Source organism: Vulpes lagopus, chromosome 11 (genome assembly GCF_018345385.1).
Source record: "Vulpes lagopus strain Blue_001 chromosome 11, ASM1834538v1, whole genome shotgun sequence".
Lineage (NCBI taxonomy): Eukaryota > Metazoa > Chordata > Mammalia > Carnivora > Canidae > Vulpes > Vulpes lagopus.
This window is the reverse complement of record NC_054834.1, coordinates 74,490,859-74,507,280: the sequence shown is the minus strand read 5'-3', so window position 1 is coordinate 74,507,280 and position 16,422 is coordinate 74,490,859. Positions and strand designations below refer to the sequence as shown.

The 16,422-nt window shown below is 48.9% G+C and overlaps 1 protein-coding gene across 3 annotated transcripts in view; it reads left to right on the top strand.

The window, feature by feature from the left end:
• Window positions 1-16,422, top strand: part of DPP3 (dipeptidyl peptidase 3) — a 34,085-nt gene that overhangs the window by 15,806 nt on the left and 1,857 nt on the right. For all 3 annotated transcript variants that reach the window (XM_041722309.1, XM_041722311.1, XM_041722310.1), the window contains exons 7-17: window positions 2,173-2,303; window positions 2,417-2,547; window positions 2,625-2,683; window positions 5,870-6,064; window positions 6,264-6,376; window positions 6,691-6,783; window positions 8,137-8,199; window positions 8,302-8,426; window positions 8,546-8,666; window positions 9,745-9,924; window positions 14,697-14,859. In XM_041722309.1, coding sequence (XP_041578243.1) covers window positions 2,173-2,303; window positions 2,417-2,547; window positions 2,625-2,683; window positions 5,870-6,064; window positions 6,264-6,376; window positions 6,691-6,783; window positions 8,137-8,199; window positions 8,302-8,426; window positions 8,546-8,666; window positions 9,745-9,924; window positions 14,697-14,859 — 1,374 coding nt within the window. The remainder of the gene's footprint in view (window positions 1-2,172; window positions 2,304-2,416; window positions 2,548-2,624; window positions 2,684-5,869; window positions 6,065-6,263; window positions 6,377-6,690; window positions 6,784-8,136; window positions 8,200-8,301; window positions 8,427-8,545; window positions 8,667-9,744; window positions 9,925-14,696; window positions 14,860-16,422) is intronic.

Genomic DNA, 16,422 nt, shown 5'->3' with positions numbered 1-16,422 from the left:
AGTTACCAGCCTGGCCACCCAAGCAGAAAAAGGGTCCTTTCCTCCCAGAATTTCCTTCAATAAGGTGTGGGAGTGGCTCTAGTTTCTCTATTTTGGATCCCATATTTATCTGTGAACTAATCCCTGTGGTCAAGGCACAGATAGATCTCTGATTGTCTTGACCCTGATCCCAAAACTGTCTCAGAGCCAGGTGATGAAGCCAGCCCCTCCCACTCACCTGAACTGGAGGAGCTGGCAACAGGGGATTCTCAGAGGAAAATCAGGGTCTGTTACCAGGTGAGAGGGAAATGTATGCGGTGTAGAAAGAAATATCCAGCCCCTATGAGGACCTTTGCAACCTGGCCCTCCTTTTCCACCTCCCACCCCCTAGCCTCATATCCCTGCTCACCTCCCACTTAGACTCTGCCCCAGCCATGCTCAGCAGCTTACAATCCCCCCAAAACCCCGTGTTCTCACATACGCTGTCTAGGACTTTGATGGTCTGTTCCCCTTCCACCTTGAAGTGCTCTTACTGCCTACACATTCACGTGATGGACACCTACTCATCCTCTAGACCATCCTAGGGCATCACTTATTCCACGACATTGCCCTGTCTTTCCATGACTTTCCTTCTCTTTTCCCATCAGCACACCCAGTAATGTCCCAGATTTGTTGTTTTGGACTACAGGCTCCTCAAGAGGAGGAAGGGTGTGTTTCATTGACCACTGTCTCCCCAGTGGCTAGCACTTGGTAGAAACTCAGATATTTGGTGTGGGAATAGATAAAGATGGCATCAGCACTTCTGGTGGAGGGAATGGTGTGAGCCCAGAGCATGGTGGAGGGATTGGCAAGTCATTTGATTGACTATGGAAGGGGATATTGGGTTCATGGGAATAAGAATAGATCACACTGGAAAATAAGCCAAGCCTATACTTACATATACTCTACTATATGTATAGGATAGTGCTTGAGAGTGTGGCTCTGGAGCCAAGCTGCCTGAGCGTACCTGTTGTGTCATCTACTGCTGTGTACAATGTCCCCCAAATTTAGGGATATAAACCCACCTCTTCATGCTCACAGACTCTGTGGGTCAGGAATTTGGATGGGGCACGATAGGAACAGCTTGTGCCTGGTGACAATATCTGAGATCTCCAAAGAGTCGGAGGCTGGGTTGTTACCAGCCCCCGGGGACTGGAAACACCTTCAGGCTTGCTCACTCACACATCTGGTGGAAGATGGTAGCTGTCAGCTGGGACCTCAGCAGGGGCTAGGGGCCAAAACACCTCATGTGGCTTCTTCACATTGCTCGTGTTGTCTGGACTCCACGAGTGGGCATTCCAAGAGAGCCAGGCAGAAGCTGTGTCACCATTTATGATCTGGCATCAGCAGTCATGTGGCATCACTTCTGCTAGAGTCACAAGCCTGCCCACCTTCAAGGGGAGGGAAAAGAGCCCTCACATCCTGATGGGGGATGTCATATTGGGAGGTGGGGAGAGACTCTGGTTATCTTTTTTCTTTTAAAACATAACCTAGAAGTATGTCCTACTGTTCAGTGACAACAGGCAAAATGCAAGAAATCACCACAAATTGAGTGGCATAAGACAACATAAATTTCTTCTGTTGCTGTTCTGAAGGTTCAAAGTCTGAAACAAGACTCCAGTTCCTTCTGGAGCCTCCAGAAGGGGAATCTATTTCCTTGCCTCATTCGGCTTTAGTGTCTAGAGGCAGCCTGCTTTCCTTAGCTCATGTCCCCTTCTTCACTTCTCTTCAACATATTCTCTCATTTCATCTTCTACTTCCCATTCACCCTCTCATCACCTGATAAGGCTCCTTATATTTCAGGGATGACTGTCTTTCTAAATAGAGTTTGCCACCCTAGGTTTGAATCCTGCTCTGCTACTTACTGCCCATGTGACCTTTGGAAACTTACTTCTCTGTGACTTTGTTTCCCCATCTGTAAAATGGAGATAACTCCCCCTAGAGTTGATGTGAGGCTGAAATGAATTAGCTGACGTAAAGCCCTTAGAATATTTCCTATTATGTTATATGCGTATTTTTCGAAAATGGAAATTTCTACTAACTTCTGTAGGCCGTGGAGAATCATTGAAGATCTTAGAGTAAGAGTGTCATGGTGAGAAGTTTGCTGGGGTGTCTTACACTAGCCTTTTCCCTGAGCAAACCTTCTTCCCTCAGAGCCCACTCTGCATTCTGAAATGACTTCCAAGCTGAAGAGCTATGAATTCCGGGGGTGCCATTTCCAGGTGACTCGGGGAGACTATGCGCCTATTCTCCAGAAGGTGGTGGAGCACCTGGAGAAAGCCAAGGTAAGGGTTGGCTGGGGGCTGAGGTGTGCAAGCTCCAGATCCCTCTGGGCTGCAAAGACAGGTGTTCGGATGCATGGGTGGCCTCAGGCTGACCCACCCCTGCTCTCTCCCAGGCGTATGCAGCCAACAGCCGGCAGGAACACATGCTGGCTCAGTACATAGAAAGTTTCACCCAGGGCTCCATTGAGGCCCACAAGAGGGGCTCCCGCTTCTGGATACAGGACAAAGGCCCCATCGTGGAGAGGTGAGGCACCAGCCTTCACCCCAACTGTCCCCTCCTCTTGCCTGCCCCTCTTCCATCTCTGTTCTTTGCTCCCCCAGTTACATCGGGTTCATTGAGAGCTACCGAGACCCATTTGGTTCCCGTGGAGAGTTTGAAGGTAACTCCTGGAAGGAGGGTGGTCAGCTTACAGACCCTTATCCCAATGTCCCCTGTGGGCTCTCCCCTCGCTTGGCAATAATAATATAGGTAACCAGAACCACTGTTGTTGGTTTACTGGATACTGGGCACTTAGCTATAGTAGTCCGTTTGGACACTGTCCTCCCATGACAGTTGCTATCCACACTTTACAGAACTGGTGACTTAGGGATGGCTGGTGGGTGGCCAAGCCTGGCACCTTGGCTCTGAGCCACTTTGCTGTACTGTCTGATGTGCTGTCTGATGTGCTGTCTGCTGTGGACACAGGCAACAGTCGTCCCAAGCCCAGCTTTGGCTGTGTGACCTCCCAGCTGTGTAAACCCCACATCTGAGCATCAGTCACTCCCTTCTGGGTGTCTTGGGAAGTGAGGCATTTATAGCTCTATATAAAAACAATTATGGGATAACACATTTAATTATGCAGGCTGCTTAGCACAAGCCAGGTACATAAAAGGTCCTGGGTGAATGGGAGAATAATTAACATCATGACTGTGAACTTGACTTGGCTGTTGTCATCCCAAGGGCAGGTGGGAGGCCTGCTCATACCCCCACAGGATTCACCTGTGCAAGGCAGGGAATCCAGCCTGAGGATTTAGACTTCTGTGCCAAGCCTTATCCTCCTCAGCCCCTGGAGATAGAGTCTGGAGTATCCAACTACTAGAAGCCAGGGAGATTAGCTTGGGAAGAGAGAAACTGGCAACTGGCAACTGGTGGGGGGCTTAGATCTGAGCCTATAAATGCAGGCCCAGGGTGCAGGTGATGCAGGGGCCAGAGGGGAGGACAGGTTTGCACACCTGCTGCTTCCCTGCCTGGAACCTGATTCTCCAGGCCTCTCTGAGGGCCAAGACCCCAGAACCTCCTAAGCAACCTTGATCTCAGAGGCTCCCCTCTTTACCTAACTCATTGTGGTTATTAGAAAAGTAGTCCAGGGGTACCAGGCTGTCTCATTCAGTAGAGCATATGACTCTTTTTTTTTTTTTTTTAAGATTTATTTATTTATTTATTCATGAGAGAGACAGAGAGGCAGAGACATAAGCAGAGGGAGAAGTAGGCTTTACACAGGAGCCCGATGTGGGACTCAATCCTGGATCCCCGGGATCACAACCTGAGCTGAAGGCAGCCCCCTAACTGCTGAACCACCCAGGTGTCCCAAGCATGTGACTCTTAATCCCAGGCTTGTGAATTCAAGCCCCACACTAGATGTAGAGATTACTTAAAAGTAAAAATTAAAAAATTTCTTTTAAAGGAAAAGTAGTCCATGTTCACGGTCACAGATTTTGAAAATAGATTTGAAAAAAAATCATCCATGATTGGACCCGCCTCAAGGTTAAAATTGGGAATGTACATTGTGATTTTTGTTTATTTGTTTATTTAAGGATTTATCTATTTATTTATTTTAGAGAGAGGATATGTGTGGGAGCAGGAGGAAGGACAGAGGAATAGAGAGAATCCACAAGCATACTGCCTACCTGAGTGTGAGCCTGACATGGGGCCCCATCCCAGGACCCTGAGATCATGACCTGAGCTAAAACCAAGAGTAGGCTGCTCAACCAACTGAGCCACCTAAGCACCCGTTTTTTGTTTTTATATAGAGCTATAAATGCTTAAAAATGTGTGTGGGCATGATTTAAAAATCCATGTCTGTTGTAAGTAATTGGAACAGTGCAGAAGTATGTAGGATAAAATGTGAAATTTGTCCCCTGTGACACTCCCCTCCTGAGATCACCACAGTTTGCAGTTGAATACAGGTCTCTCCAGAGCTTTGTTTAAGCACACACACATGAAACTTTTAATTTGTCCAGGTAAATGAGATTATGCTTTTTTCACTGAATATTTTAGATATCTTTTCATATTAGTAGGTATAGACCTACCATGTTCTTTTAGTTTTACTTTTATTTTAAGTAGGCTCCATGCCCAATGTGGAACTTGAACTCATGACCCTGAGATCAAGGGTGTACCAACTGAGCCAGCCGTTCTTTTAAATAGCTGCATAATATTATAATTTCTCATGACATTTGATATTTTACAACCCGACTAATACTTGCATGGTGTGCCATCATATAGCTGCCCCCTGATTTATTTAACCAGCCCCTGTGGTTGCTTTTTCTTCTCTGCTATTTTAATCGTCGTGTCTTCCTGACTCGTATGTCAATTCCACCTGACCTGATATGTCAATTCCACCTGACACAGGGAGGCTTTGCCAAGTCTAACCCTTGGCCAAGTTACTCCATTCTTTGTAAGAGCCTGACCAGGCAGTAGTTTAGGCCAGGCCTTTCCAAGGTATATATGCGGGGTTCACAGGAATTATACCATGAAGGGTTCAGTGCTAAGTAGCAGGAGGTCTTGCCTAAAGGACTCTTCAGTGCTTCTTTTTTTTTATTATTTTTTTATTTATGATAGTCACACACAGAGAGAGAGAGAGGCAGAGACATAGGCAGAGGGAGAAGCAGGCTCCATGCACAGGGAGCCCGACGTGGGATTCGATCCCGGGTCTCCAGGATTGCGCCCTGGGCCAAAGGCAGGCGCTAAACCGCTGCGCCACCCAGGGATCCCCCCTCTTCAGTGCTTCTAATATGCAATGTATATCAGGAATCTCTAAGAAGTTGGAAGTAGAGCATATAGTATTCAAACGTATTTAACCAGGAAGCTTTTTCTTTATGAAGGCTCTCATAGAAACTGCATCTTATGGAGTGCAACTTTGGAAACAAACAGAAGCTAGGTTTAACTGCATTAAAGGATCAGTCCCAGCCCTCCTATGTAGCAGCCATAGTCCCCACTTCAGAAGCCAGATGCTCTAGCCATGCAGGATAGTTCAGTTGCTCCCAAAAGAAGAACATATTTTTTGCTCATGTAGTCCCTTCCATGGGGAATCTGATCTTTGCCTACCATCCTCTATGTGCTCCCTCCCACCTCCTTTTAAGGTCCATCTCAGATGTTACCAGTGAAGCCTTTTCTTTGCATCCTGTCCACCCCAGGGACCTCTATGAAGGCAAGGCCAGGCCTGGGTCACTGTCCCACTGGCCAGCAAAGGGTGTTACATGCAGCAGACATTTAGTACCTGCATGATGGCTGGAGGGGTAGCAGAGTTGAGTGGGGGAGGGGACCCCTCGAAATCCTGCCAGCCCACAGCCCACCTCCCTCCCTACAGGCTTTGTGGCCATGGTGAACAAGGCCATGAGTGCCAAGTTTGAGTGTCTGGTGGCAAGTGCGGAACAGCTGCTGAAGGAGCTACCCTGGCCCCCGGCCTTCGAGAAGGACAAGTTCCTCACCCCTGACTTCACCTCCCTGGATGTTCTCACCTTCTCTGGCTCTGGCATCCCTGCTGGAATCAACATCCCCAACTGTGAGCTTCCTCAATCTGTGACAATAGCCCCTAGGCCTCCAGAGCCTCCATTTAGAGTTGCCCCTCCCCCCCACACAGTGGCCCTGGCCATGTACCCCACTCAGTTCTCCATCCCAGCAGCATCCTCTGGTCTAGACTCCTTTGTCTGTGGCCCTTGATGTTTGCCCCTTCACCCTGACTCCCTCCCCACCTTCTCCAGATGATGACCTGAGGCAGACGGATGGCTTTAAGAATGTGTCGCTGGGGAATGTGCTGGCTGTGGCCTATGCCACACAGCGGGAGAAGCTTACCTTCCTGGAAGAGGATGACAAGGTGGGCACTGACAGCCCAAGGGTTTGGGTCGGGCCTGGCCTGATAGCCGGCACAGGAAGGTGGAAGGCCTAGGGCAGGGAGAGGAAAGAGCAGGGCTGCCATCCCAGCTCAGCTACTTCCTGGCCTCATGGCCCTGTTACATGGCCTGTTTGCTCACCTGTCAAGCAGCAGAGGCAATCCCTTGCTCCAGGCTGTTGCAAGGATGAGATAGGCCAAGAGGTGACCCTCATGGAGCCTGGCATGAAGGAGGCATTAGCTGGCCGCCGGGCTGCGGTGGGGCAGTGGGTAGCATGGATCTCTGCTTGTCTTGGTAGGACCTGTACATCCGCTGGAAGGGGCCCTCCTTTGATGTGCAGGTGGGACTGCATGAGCTGCTGGGCCATGGCAGCGGCAAGCTCTTTGTACAGGTGAGAAGTGTCCACAACTCCCCTCCCCCATGGTCAACCCCAGCCAGGTCGAAGCCACTTCTGTCTTTGCCTTCAGGGGCTTTGGGTTAAGTGGGGGAAATGGCCCCTGAAGGAAGGAAGTCCCTATATCACCCTCCCCCAAGCTTTCCCAGGAGCCCCAAGGGTGCAGAGCCCAAGGGACAGTCCAGCTGGGGTCTCCTGCACAGGAAGGTTGTTTGGCTTAGGTCACAGAAGCCTGCCCTGGAGGTGAGTCAGCACCAGGGACAGGGAGGCTGTGAGGGACAGTCTCCGGAGGCTCCCAGTCCGGAGGCTGCTGCATGGTCTGGCTTTGTACTACTATTCCCTGGAACCTGTACCTTTCCAGGTATGAATAGGGAGTGAGTCACATCTCCCCAGAACAGCCCCTACCTGCCAGCCCATCCAAGTGGCTGGAGCCCCTGTGACATCCATGCACAGAATATAAAGCAGACAGACAGCCTTCCTGCCAGGCTGAGAAGAGCCCTTTCTGGCCCCTTAGCACAGAGCTGCACAGATGAGATGACCAGAGGCAGGTGGGGCCAGGACATCAGAGAGAGTGGGGTTCTGGCTTGGGTCCCGCTTGCTGTGGGGTAGGGTACCTCACTGAGTTGGGAGGGTCAGGGGTCAGGAGGCTTCAGAGAGCAGCGAAAGGGGACAGCAGCCTAGCATTGGGCCTTGTCCAGGCTTAAAGCCACAGGGCAATGGGGACAAATGTGGCCACTCCGTGTCCTTGGATAAGTTAGTTCTCCTTCCTGAGCCTCAGTTGGCCCATCTGTAAAACAGGGACCCTGGCTCCTACCATATGGGCTATCATGAGGAATAAAAGCAAAGCCCTAGGGCTTGCCTGACATAGTAGGCCCTCTGGAAATGGGTGTTATTTGCAAGAGATAGTGTGCATGGAGGTGATGTGCTCTGATTCCACTCTGTGGCTTGTAGTGTCTGAGCCTCATCCCCCCCGCCCATGTGAGGTGGGGTAGCAGAACCATGGCGGGAGGGGGGGAGGTTGTGAGGAATAAACGGATGGTGCATAAAAGATGCTTGGCACATGGAGTAGTTAGTGAGGCTGATGCTTATTGGAGGTAGAGAATCACAGGCCATGGCCTCTGCCAGCATGGGGAGCAGCAACCAAGCTGCCAAGCTTTCTGGACCATCCACTGGTACATACCTGGGGTCTGGAGATCCCAGGTCTGGGTTTTCATGTGGCTGGGGGCCAGGGTCACAGGACTCAGGTTTGGAGGCAGCGGCGTGTGGATGGCGCTTGAATCCCTGGGCTGCAGTAATGGGCTGGGGCAGGCACCTTTCCCTCACTCGTCTCATGTCTTGACCATTCTGCAGGATGAGAAAGGAGCACTTAACTTTGACCAGGAGACAGTGATCAACCCAGAGACGGGTGAACAGGTGAGGGCAGCCTCGGCAGACACCCCAGGTGCTGGGGGTCTGGGCATGCCTGGGGTGGCAGCTGCTCCTAAGCCTACCTAATTCCTGGGCCTCGCCTCCCAGATTCAGAGCTGGTACCGGAGTGGGGAGACCTGGGATAGCAAGTTCAGTACCATCGCCTCTAGCTACGAAGAATGCCGGGCTGAAAGCGTGGGCCTCTACCTCTGCCTCAACCCGCAAGTGCTGGAGTATGAGCAGCAGGCCAGGGCGGGGGGTGGGCCTCCCTTGTGGATGGAGGGTGTACTGGTGGGGGTCAGGACCCAGGCAGCCTCTGACTGCCCCTGCTGCCTCCCTGCCCCTTCCCCAGGATCTTTGGCTTTGAGGGGGCTGATGCAGAAGATGTGATCTACGTGAACTGGCTCAACATGGTTCGGGCTGGGCTGCTCGCCCTGGAGTTCTACACCCCTGAGGCCTCCAGCTGGAGACAGGTGGGGACTAGCCGAGAGCCATCGGGGGAGGGCCGGCAGTGGGGTCCAAGGTCAGGATTCTAGGTGTAGAGATGGGACAACCATATCTACCTACGAGACCTGTGAACTGGGTTTAATCCCAGACTCTAGTGCTTATGGGGGTAGGTCACACTGCTGTGAACTCAATGTCCCTGTCTGTGCAACGGGAGTAACAGTCTCCCTGCCCACCTCTGAGGGCAGATCAGCTGAGGTGATTTTACTACAACTGCTAATAACTGACCTGTGTCAGTGCTACACACAGTTCTAAGCACTTTACCTGAATTAACTCCTTGCTCCCAGTGTCAACCCCAGGAAACTATTATTACCTTCATTTTATAGATGAAGAAATTGAGGCACAGAGAAATTAAGTAACTTGCTGGTAAGCAGCACAGCCAGGATTCAAATCCAAGCAGTTTGCCTTCAGGCTAGGCTGCTCAGTTATGAGATATCCTTTGGAAATAGAGTAAACAATAGGAATGTTTTTAAAATTCATACAAGTATGTCTTGAGGGAATCTTACATCATCAAAATAACATGTTTTAGAGTCAAGAAACTGAGGTCTGAGTCTTTGCTCTCCCTTAACAGTTGTGTGATCCCAAGCAAGTCATTTCACTTCTCTGGGCCTCTGTTTATCATCTGTAAACTGGGGTTCATGATGCCTACTTGGTCCTGCTGTGGAATACAAACAAGATTGTAGAGGAGAAAGTGCTTGGTGACCTGGACTGTGGGGGGGCCAAGGGGTATCTGCTATCATCAGGGAGGGGTTTGGAGCAGTGAAGGGCATGGTGGTTGGCAAGGGGGAAGCACAGGGCTCTCGGTCCTGCCTGGAAATGGCCTTCCTGTTTCCCAGGGCAGCCTGCCTTCCCCTTGTGAGCAGAGAGGGGAGGAAGAATTTAAGGGGAGAGGAATAAGTAGAGAAAGATCCACAGGGTGAGGGAGAATGAAATGATAAGAATAATTGACAAGGAGTGAGCACATATTATATTCTGGCTTTGGACCAAGCTTCTGATGTATCTTATCTCAGGGATGTAAATGATTCTTTTCTTGTTTGGCTCTGGCAGGCCCACATGCAGGCCCGATTTGTGATCCTCAGGGTCCTGCTGGAGGCTGGCGAGGGACTTGTTACTGTCACTCCCACCACAGGCGCTGATGGGCGCCCAGATGCCCGGGTCCGCCTCGACCGCAACAAGATCCGGCCTGTGGGCAAGCCCGCCCTGGAGAGGTTCCTGAGGAAACTTCAGGTCAGTGGAGCCCTCTTACCTTCCCACCTCACCCTGTCTCTCCATCCTCTAGCACTGCCTTGTAGCCTTCTGATCATCCATTCGTTCACTCATTCATTCATTGGACAAGTGTGTACACCGAGTGTGACCACGTACCAGGCATGGTCTGGCATAAGCTATGAGCGGTTTCTTATGTTGTGGTGAACGTGTAAACAATAAGTGAATGAGATGATTTCAAGTCATGACAAGAGCTATAAAGACCATAAAACTTGGTGATGCAATAGCAGGTGAAATTGGAGGGAAAAGGAATGTACAGCTTCCTTAGCCTGGGTGGTCAGGGAAGGCTTCTTGGAGGAGATGGCGTTTAAGCTGCAATTTGAGTACCAGTCAGGAACCAGTATGAGAAGGTCTATGAGCAGAAGAAACAGAAAGCATAAAGCATAAAACGTGGGGACTGGAATGAACTTCATGAGTTGAGGGACAGAAGGAGGCCCGGAGCTTAGTAGGTGAAGGACAATGGTCAGTGTGGCTCTGGCTTCCCCCCTTGTAGGAATGCTTAGAGTCAGGACTTTTTGGGGTTTTGATGTCACTATTAACTAGCCATGTCATTGGGGCAATATATTCTGCCTTGCTGGGCCCCACTTTTCTTATCTAATTAATGGGATACATCTCCTGCCTCACCTGGCAGCAATCAAATGACACAACATATTGAGCAAATAGAATGTTGTGTTATCCAAGCCGGTGTGACATGAGGTGTGGTCCATGGACGAGCAGCATCAGCCTCACTCAGAAGCACGCTACAGATGCAGATTCCTGGGGATCTCCCTGGACCTGATTCAGAAATCATGAGAGTAGTGTCCAGGAATCTGCATGTTTACCTGCGTGCTGTGTGAGTCTGACACTCAACAAAGTTTGAGAACCATTCAAAGGCCCCCTCTCCACTGTGCAGTACCTTCCATTGGAACTGGGTCCTGCCAGCTTTTTCAACTGATAGAAGGCCCAGTCTTCAACTCAGCAAATATCTCCATGATCATACCTGTTTCCAGAAAGGATTTAAGGCATTTTTAAATAAAAGATGTGTTTGGCCTTTAAAGTAAAATAAAATTAGAAATTAGGAATTAGGGTGGCCCAGGTGGCTCAGCGGTTTAGCGCCGCCTTCATCCCAGGGCCTGATCCTGAAGACCAGGGATCGAGTCCCACATCGGGCTCCCTGCATGGAGCCTGCTTCTCCCTCTGCCTGTGTCTCTGCCTCTCTCTGTCTCTCTCATTAATAAATAAATAAAATCTTTAAAAAGGAAATAAGAATTAGTAGATGCAAAAAAAAAAAAAAAAAAGAATTAGTAGATGCAGAGGTGCCTACGTGGCTCAGTTGGTTAGGTGTCTGACTCTTGATTTCTGCTCAGGTCGTGATCTCAGGGTCCTGGGATCAAGCTCTGTGTTGGGCTATGAGCTCAGTGCACAGTCTGCTGAAGATTCATTCTCCTCCCTCCTCTGCTCCTCCTGCTCTCTCACTCTCTCTCTCAAATAAGTAAATGAAATCTTTAAAAAAAAAATCAGGGATCCCTGGGTGGCGCAGCGGTTTGGCGCCTGCCTTTGGCCCAGGGCCCGATCCTGGAGACCCAGGATCGAATCCCACGTCGGGCTCCCGGTGCATGGAGCCTGCTTCTCCCTCTGCCTGTGTCTCTGCCTCTCTCTCTCTCTGTGACTATCATAAATAAATAAAAATTAAAAAAAAAACAGTATATGCAAAATGCAACGTAGTGTGTCTTAGATTAGATTCTGGAATAGAGGGATCCCTGGGTGGCGCAGCGGTTTGGCGCCTGCCTTTGGCCCAGGGCGCGATCCTGGAGACCCGGGATCGAATCCCACATCAGGCTCCCGGTGCATGGAGCCTGCTTCTCCCTCCGCCTGTGTCTCTGCCTCTCTCTCTCTCTCTGTGACTATCATAAATAAATTTAAAAAAATTAAAAAAAAAAAAGATTCTGGAATAGAAAAAGGTCATTAATGGGACAACTAGGTTGAAATCTAAAGAAGCCTAGAATTTAGTTGATAGTAATGCACTAATTTTTGTACAGTGTTAACAAGAGGAGACACTGGGCAAGGGGCATATGGAAACTCTCTGTTCTATCTTTGCAATTTTTCCGGTTATCTTGAATTATTCTAAAGTTGTTTATTAATAATGTTAAGTCACTAGGTGAAGGAATCAAATCCTTCCTTCCTTTATTGGGCTAAATCCTAGCCCAATATTGAACTGAGTATGGAAGAAGCAGAGAGTGTTCCGTTCTAGAGACTGAACCAGTTGGATCTCTGTACAAGAGAAATCATTCAGCAGGATAGACAGTAACCTCAGCAGTAGCTTTACAGAAGATAGGGAGTATGGAGACATTTTTGACATGGCCATTTGTTTGATCAGACCCCTAGCAAAAGCCAAGAGCACAGCAAGAAGACAGCAAGTGGGGAAGATGAAGACATTTCCACAAGGAAAGGCTTCAGCCAGGGTCACAAACACAGTCCCTTTTGGCCCACCTTGTATTGTGAAAATTGACAGGGTCAGGTATAAATCTGCTTCTTGGAAGGACTGGCATCAATAGGCTCAAGTCCCATGTAAACAACTGGTGGAAACTGAGCATCAGCCACTGTATTTGGGCATTTGGACATGGCATGGCTCCTCAGTTTGCTAGGTCTCCTCCTTATACCTGTCCTGCCTCGCATTGGCTTCCATGTTACCAACTCCCTGTTTAAATTCATGGGATCCGACATGGTGGCTTGATAAATGTGTCTCCACTAATTTCTGTGTGCTTAGTACTGCTGGGAAGAGAGAAGGATGAAATGTTCTCTTTAACTGTCCCCCCCCGAAAAAAAAAAAAAACTTTCCCCCTGGAGGTCATTCTCCACCACCTCCACCACCACCACCCCCTCCCACAGAGAATCCTTATAACCCTGAATCTAAGAGGTGGAGGCTTACCTGGAGGGGGCCCTAGTAGGAGTCCTACTTTGACACCTGCTAATCAGCAGCAGTTAGGATTGGACATGCAAGATGTCAGATATTTGGAAAAGAACCAAATGCAACTCCCAGAAATAAACTGCATAACCCTTGAAACTAAAAATAGGCAGGTTAAACAGGTTTGAGATCCAGCTAAAGATAAAAGAAAGTATACAACACGTAGCACAGAGACCAAGATAGAAAATTAAGAGAGGTGAAGAGTCATTAGGGACAGTGTGGAAAGGTCGAAGGTTGGGGCATGTAGGTGGCTCAGCTGATTGGGTATCTGCCTTCACCTCAGGTCATGATCCCAGGGTCCTGGTACTGAGCACCATGTTGGGCTCCCAGCTCAGCAGAGAGCCTGCTTCTCCCTCTCCCCACTCTCCCCACTGCTCTCTCTTTCTCTCACTGTCTCTCTCTATATATCTCAAATAAATAAAATCTTAAAAAAAAATAAAATAGAAGATTGAAAGCACCCTTAAAAAAGGGAGGAAGAGGAAAATGAATAACACATCAACTTGCAGGAAGATATTCAACCTCTTGGGCAATCAGAAAAGCACAGTTTAAATCACATAAGCTTTATATCCACCAGCTTGGCAAAAATGAAAAGCTGCCAACACCAGCCTGGTATACAGAGCAGGCAGGACTGCCAGCCACTGCTTCTGGGAGCAATGCCTGGTACAGCAACTTTGGAGAACAATGTGGGCTCATCTAAGGTGGAGCGTTCACTTGACCTCTAGACCACTGACTCTCCCAGAGAAACCTGCACCTGTTCATTCTGTTCATCAGGAAGTGCCCAAGGTGTCCACAGGGTGCTGAGGGCCAGACAGCACAAGTTGCCCATTGACATGGGAAGAGATTCACCTGTGGTGTTTATGAGTGGAATAGTGGACAGCAGTGAGAAGGGTGAACTGCATGCACGAACACAGATGAATCTCACACATAACTCGAGCAGAAAAAGCAAATCACAGGACACAGCAAAAGTTAAAATAACCTGGTTGAGAGCAGAATTCAGGGAACATAAGGGAATAATAAGCCCAGAATCAAAGATTATTGACTCAGACAGGAAATCCTTGGGATGCCTGGCTGGCTCCATCAATAGAGCATACAACTCTTGATGTCACAGCCATGAGTTCAAGCCTCACACTGGGCATGGAACCTACCTAATTAAAAAAATTTTTTTAATTTTTATTTTATTTATTTTTAAAGATTTTATTTATTCATGAGAGACACACAGAGAGAGGCAGAGATATAGGCAGAAGGAGAAGCAGGTTCCATGTAGGAAGCCTGACATGGAACTCCATCCCGGGATTCCAGGATCATACCCAGAGCCAAAAGCAGACACTCAACCGCTGAGCCACCCAGGCATCCCTTTTTTTTTTTTTTTTTTTTTAATTGAAAAAAAAGGAGGGAACTAACTCTTAAGCTGGGTGCTGGTTGTATGGGCATCTTGGGTTTTTTTTTTTTGCATCTTGTTTTTTTAAATAATCAATGTATCATTTTTTATAACCTATGTATTATAACCTAATATATATTCTATATATTTTGTATATGTAATATGCTTTTTTTTTTTTTTAAGAGGAAGACGATAATGCTTTCTCTGTCTGCAGCTCAAATGAGACAACCAAATGAGAAACATTAGCTTCACTTTACTGGACACTTACTATGAGCCAAGCCCTTGATCTCCAGTAATACCATGAGACAGCAGATACCATCCAGGGTGGGCACAGTTGGCTGTGGCCGCTGGCAAAGCGCCATGGATGCAGGGAGTTGCCCGTCATAGGCACTAATTCTTTTTGCCTTCCCACAGGTGTTGAAGTCCACAGGAGATGTGGCCGGAGGCCGGGCTCTGTATGAGGGGTATGCAGCGGTCACTGATGCATCCCCTGAGTGCTTCCTCACCCTCAGGGACACAGTGCTGCTCCGCAAGGAGTCTCGGAAGCTCATCGTTCAGCCCAACACTCGCCTTGAAGGTAATGGACTCCCCAGCCCCCTTTGATTTACAAAAGGAGGCCTGGAACCCATCCCTGGGTTCAGGCAAGGCTACCTGAGGTGACTCCTGCCTCTTTCCCTCATTCACCCAGTCCTCCCCATGCCAAACCCTACGTCTGAACCTTGGCATCTACCACCACCACCCCACACATGCAGGGCTATGCTGCTTATAAGATAGCAACTGGAGGTTTGTGGAAGGTCAGCAGAGCAGGGGCTAGTGGAACAAACAGACCCCAGGCTCTTGGAGAAACCAGGCATGATCCTGAAGAATCAGGCCTGTTGTAAAAAAAAAGAAAAGAAAAGAAAAAAAGAATCAGGCCTATCGTTACCTGGGGATGAGGTGAGGGGCAGGCATGAATTGGACCCAATGGGCTGGTGGAACCCAAGGGACAATGACTCCACAGAGCCCAGGAGAACGATCAGCAGGCCCATGGGCCCTCTTCCTTCTCAAGTGATGATTCGGTTTCCAAAAGCCTTGACCCTGTCTGCACTACACTTGCACCTATTGTATTGGGGGCCCTTGGGGGCCCAGCATCCTGCTGCATTTCCTCTTACCTCTTAATCCATCTTTCCTGACTCCTGTCACCTGAGGCACCTAAGCAGAAGTGCACCATAGTGTGAGCTTCAGAGCAGCTCTGTGACCTTGTCTTCATCCATAAAGCCAGTGTTGATTGTGTGCTGATGCTGTAGCAAACCTGAATTGGGTACTTCCTTCAAGCTCTTACTGCTTTCCATGGATTAACCCTTTAAATCCTCATCCCAGGGATGGCTAACAGGCTCAGTCAGTGGAGCATGTGACTCTTGACCTTGGGGTCATGAGTTCAAGCACCACACTGGGCATAGAGCATATTTCAAAAAAATAAAAATAAATCCTCACCATAAGCCAATGAAGTAGTTACAGTTTACATCTTGCAGTTAAGAAAACTGAGGCACAGAGCTTACAGCTCTTTACTGGAGGAGCCTAGAGTCGGATTAAGAGTGCTCCTCACTCCCATAGTCACAAGCAGTTGTGAAAGTTAAATGAAATAATTACTCCTCCTGGTGAGGAAGACACATTTAAGAGGCTTATTTCCAACTCTTTACACTGCACTTCAGAGGCTTCAAGGGATTTGACCCTGACCCCTGGAAGGCCTCAGAGACCCCTCTTCCTGGCTCACTGGCTCCCGGGGCTCATGGCCTTTCTACGTTCCAACCCCCTGAGCTCACTCCACTCCCATAGCCTTTGCACTCACTGTTTCCTCTGCTGGACACAATCTGTGGTTGGTCCTTCCTGTCATTCTGGTCTCTGTTAAATGACACCTCCTGGGAGAGGCTGTCCCTGACCCCTCAACCTAAAGCAATCCCTTCATGCACTATCACTCTACTATTTTCCTATATGCCATACTTCATGTCAGCAGGAATAGCACATCCCCAGCAAGTAGCTAGCATAGAATCTGGGACACAGGAGCTGCTCAATGCATGTCAGATGAGTAATAGACAAATCATGCCAGACACGGAGTAAGTGCTCATTACATTACCATTTTGATTGTCCAGCCTGTTGTGCC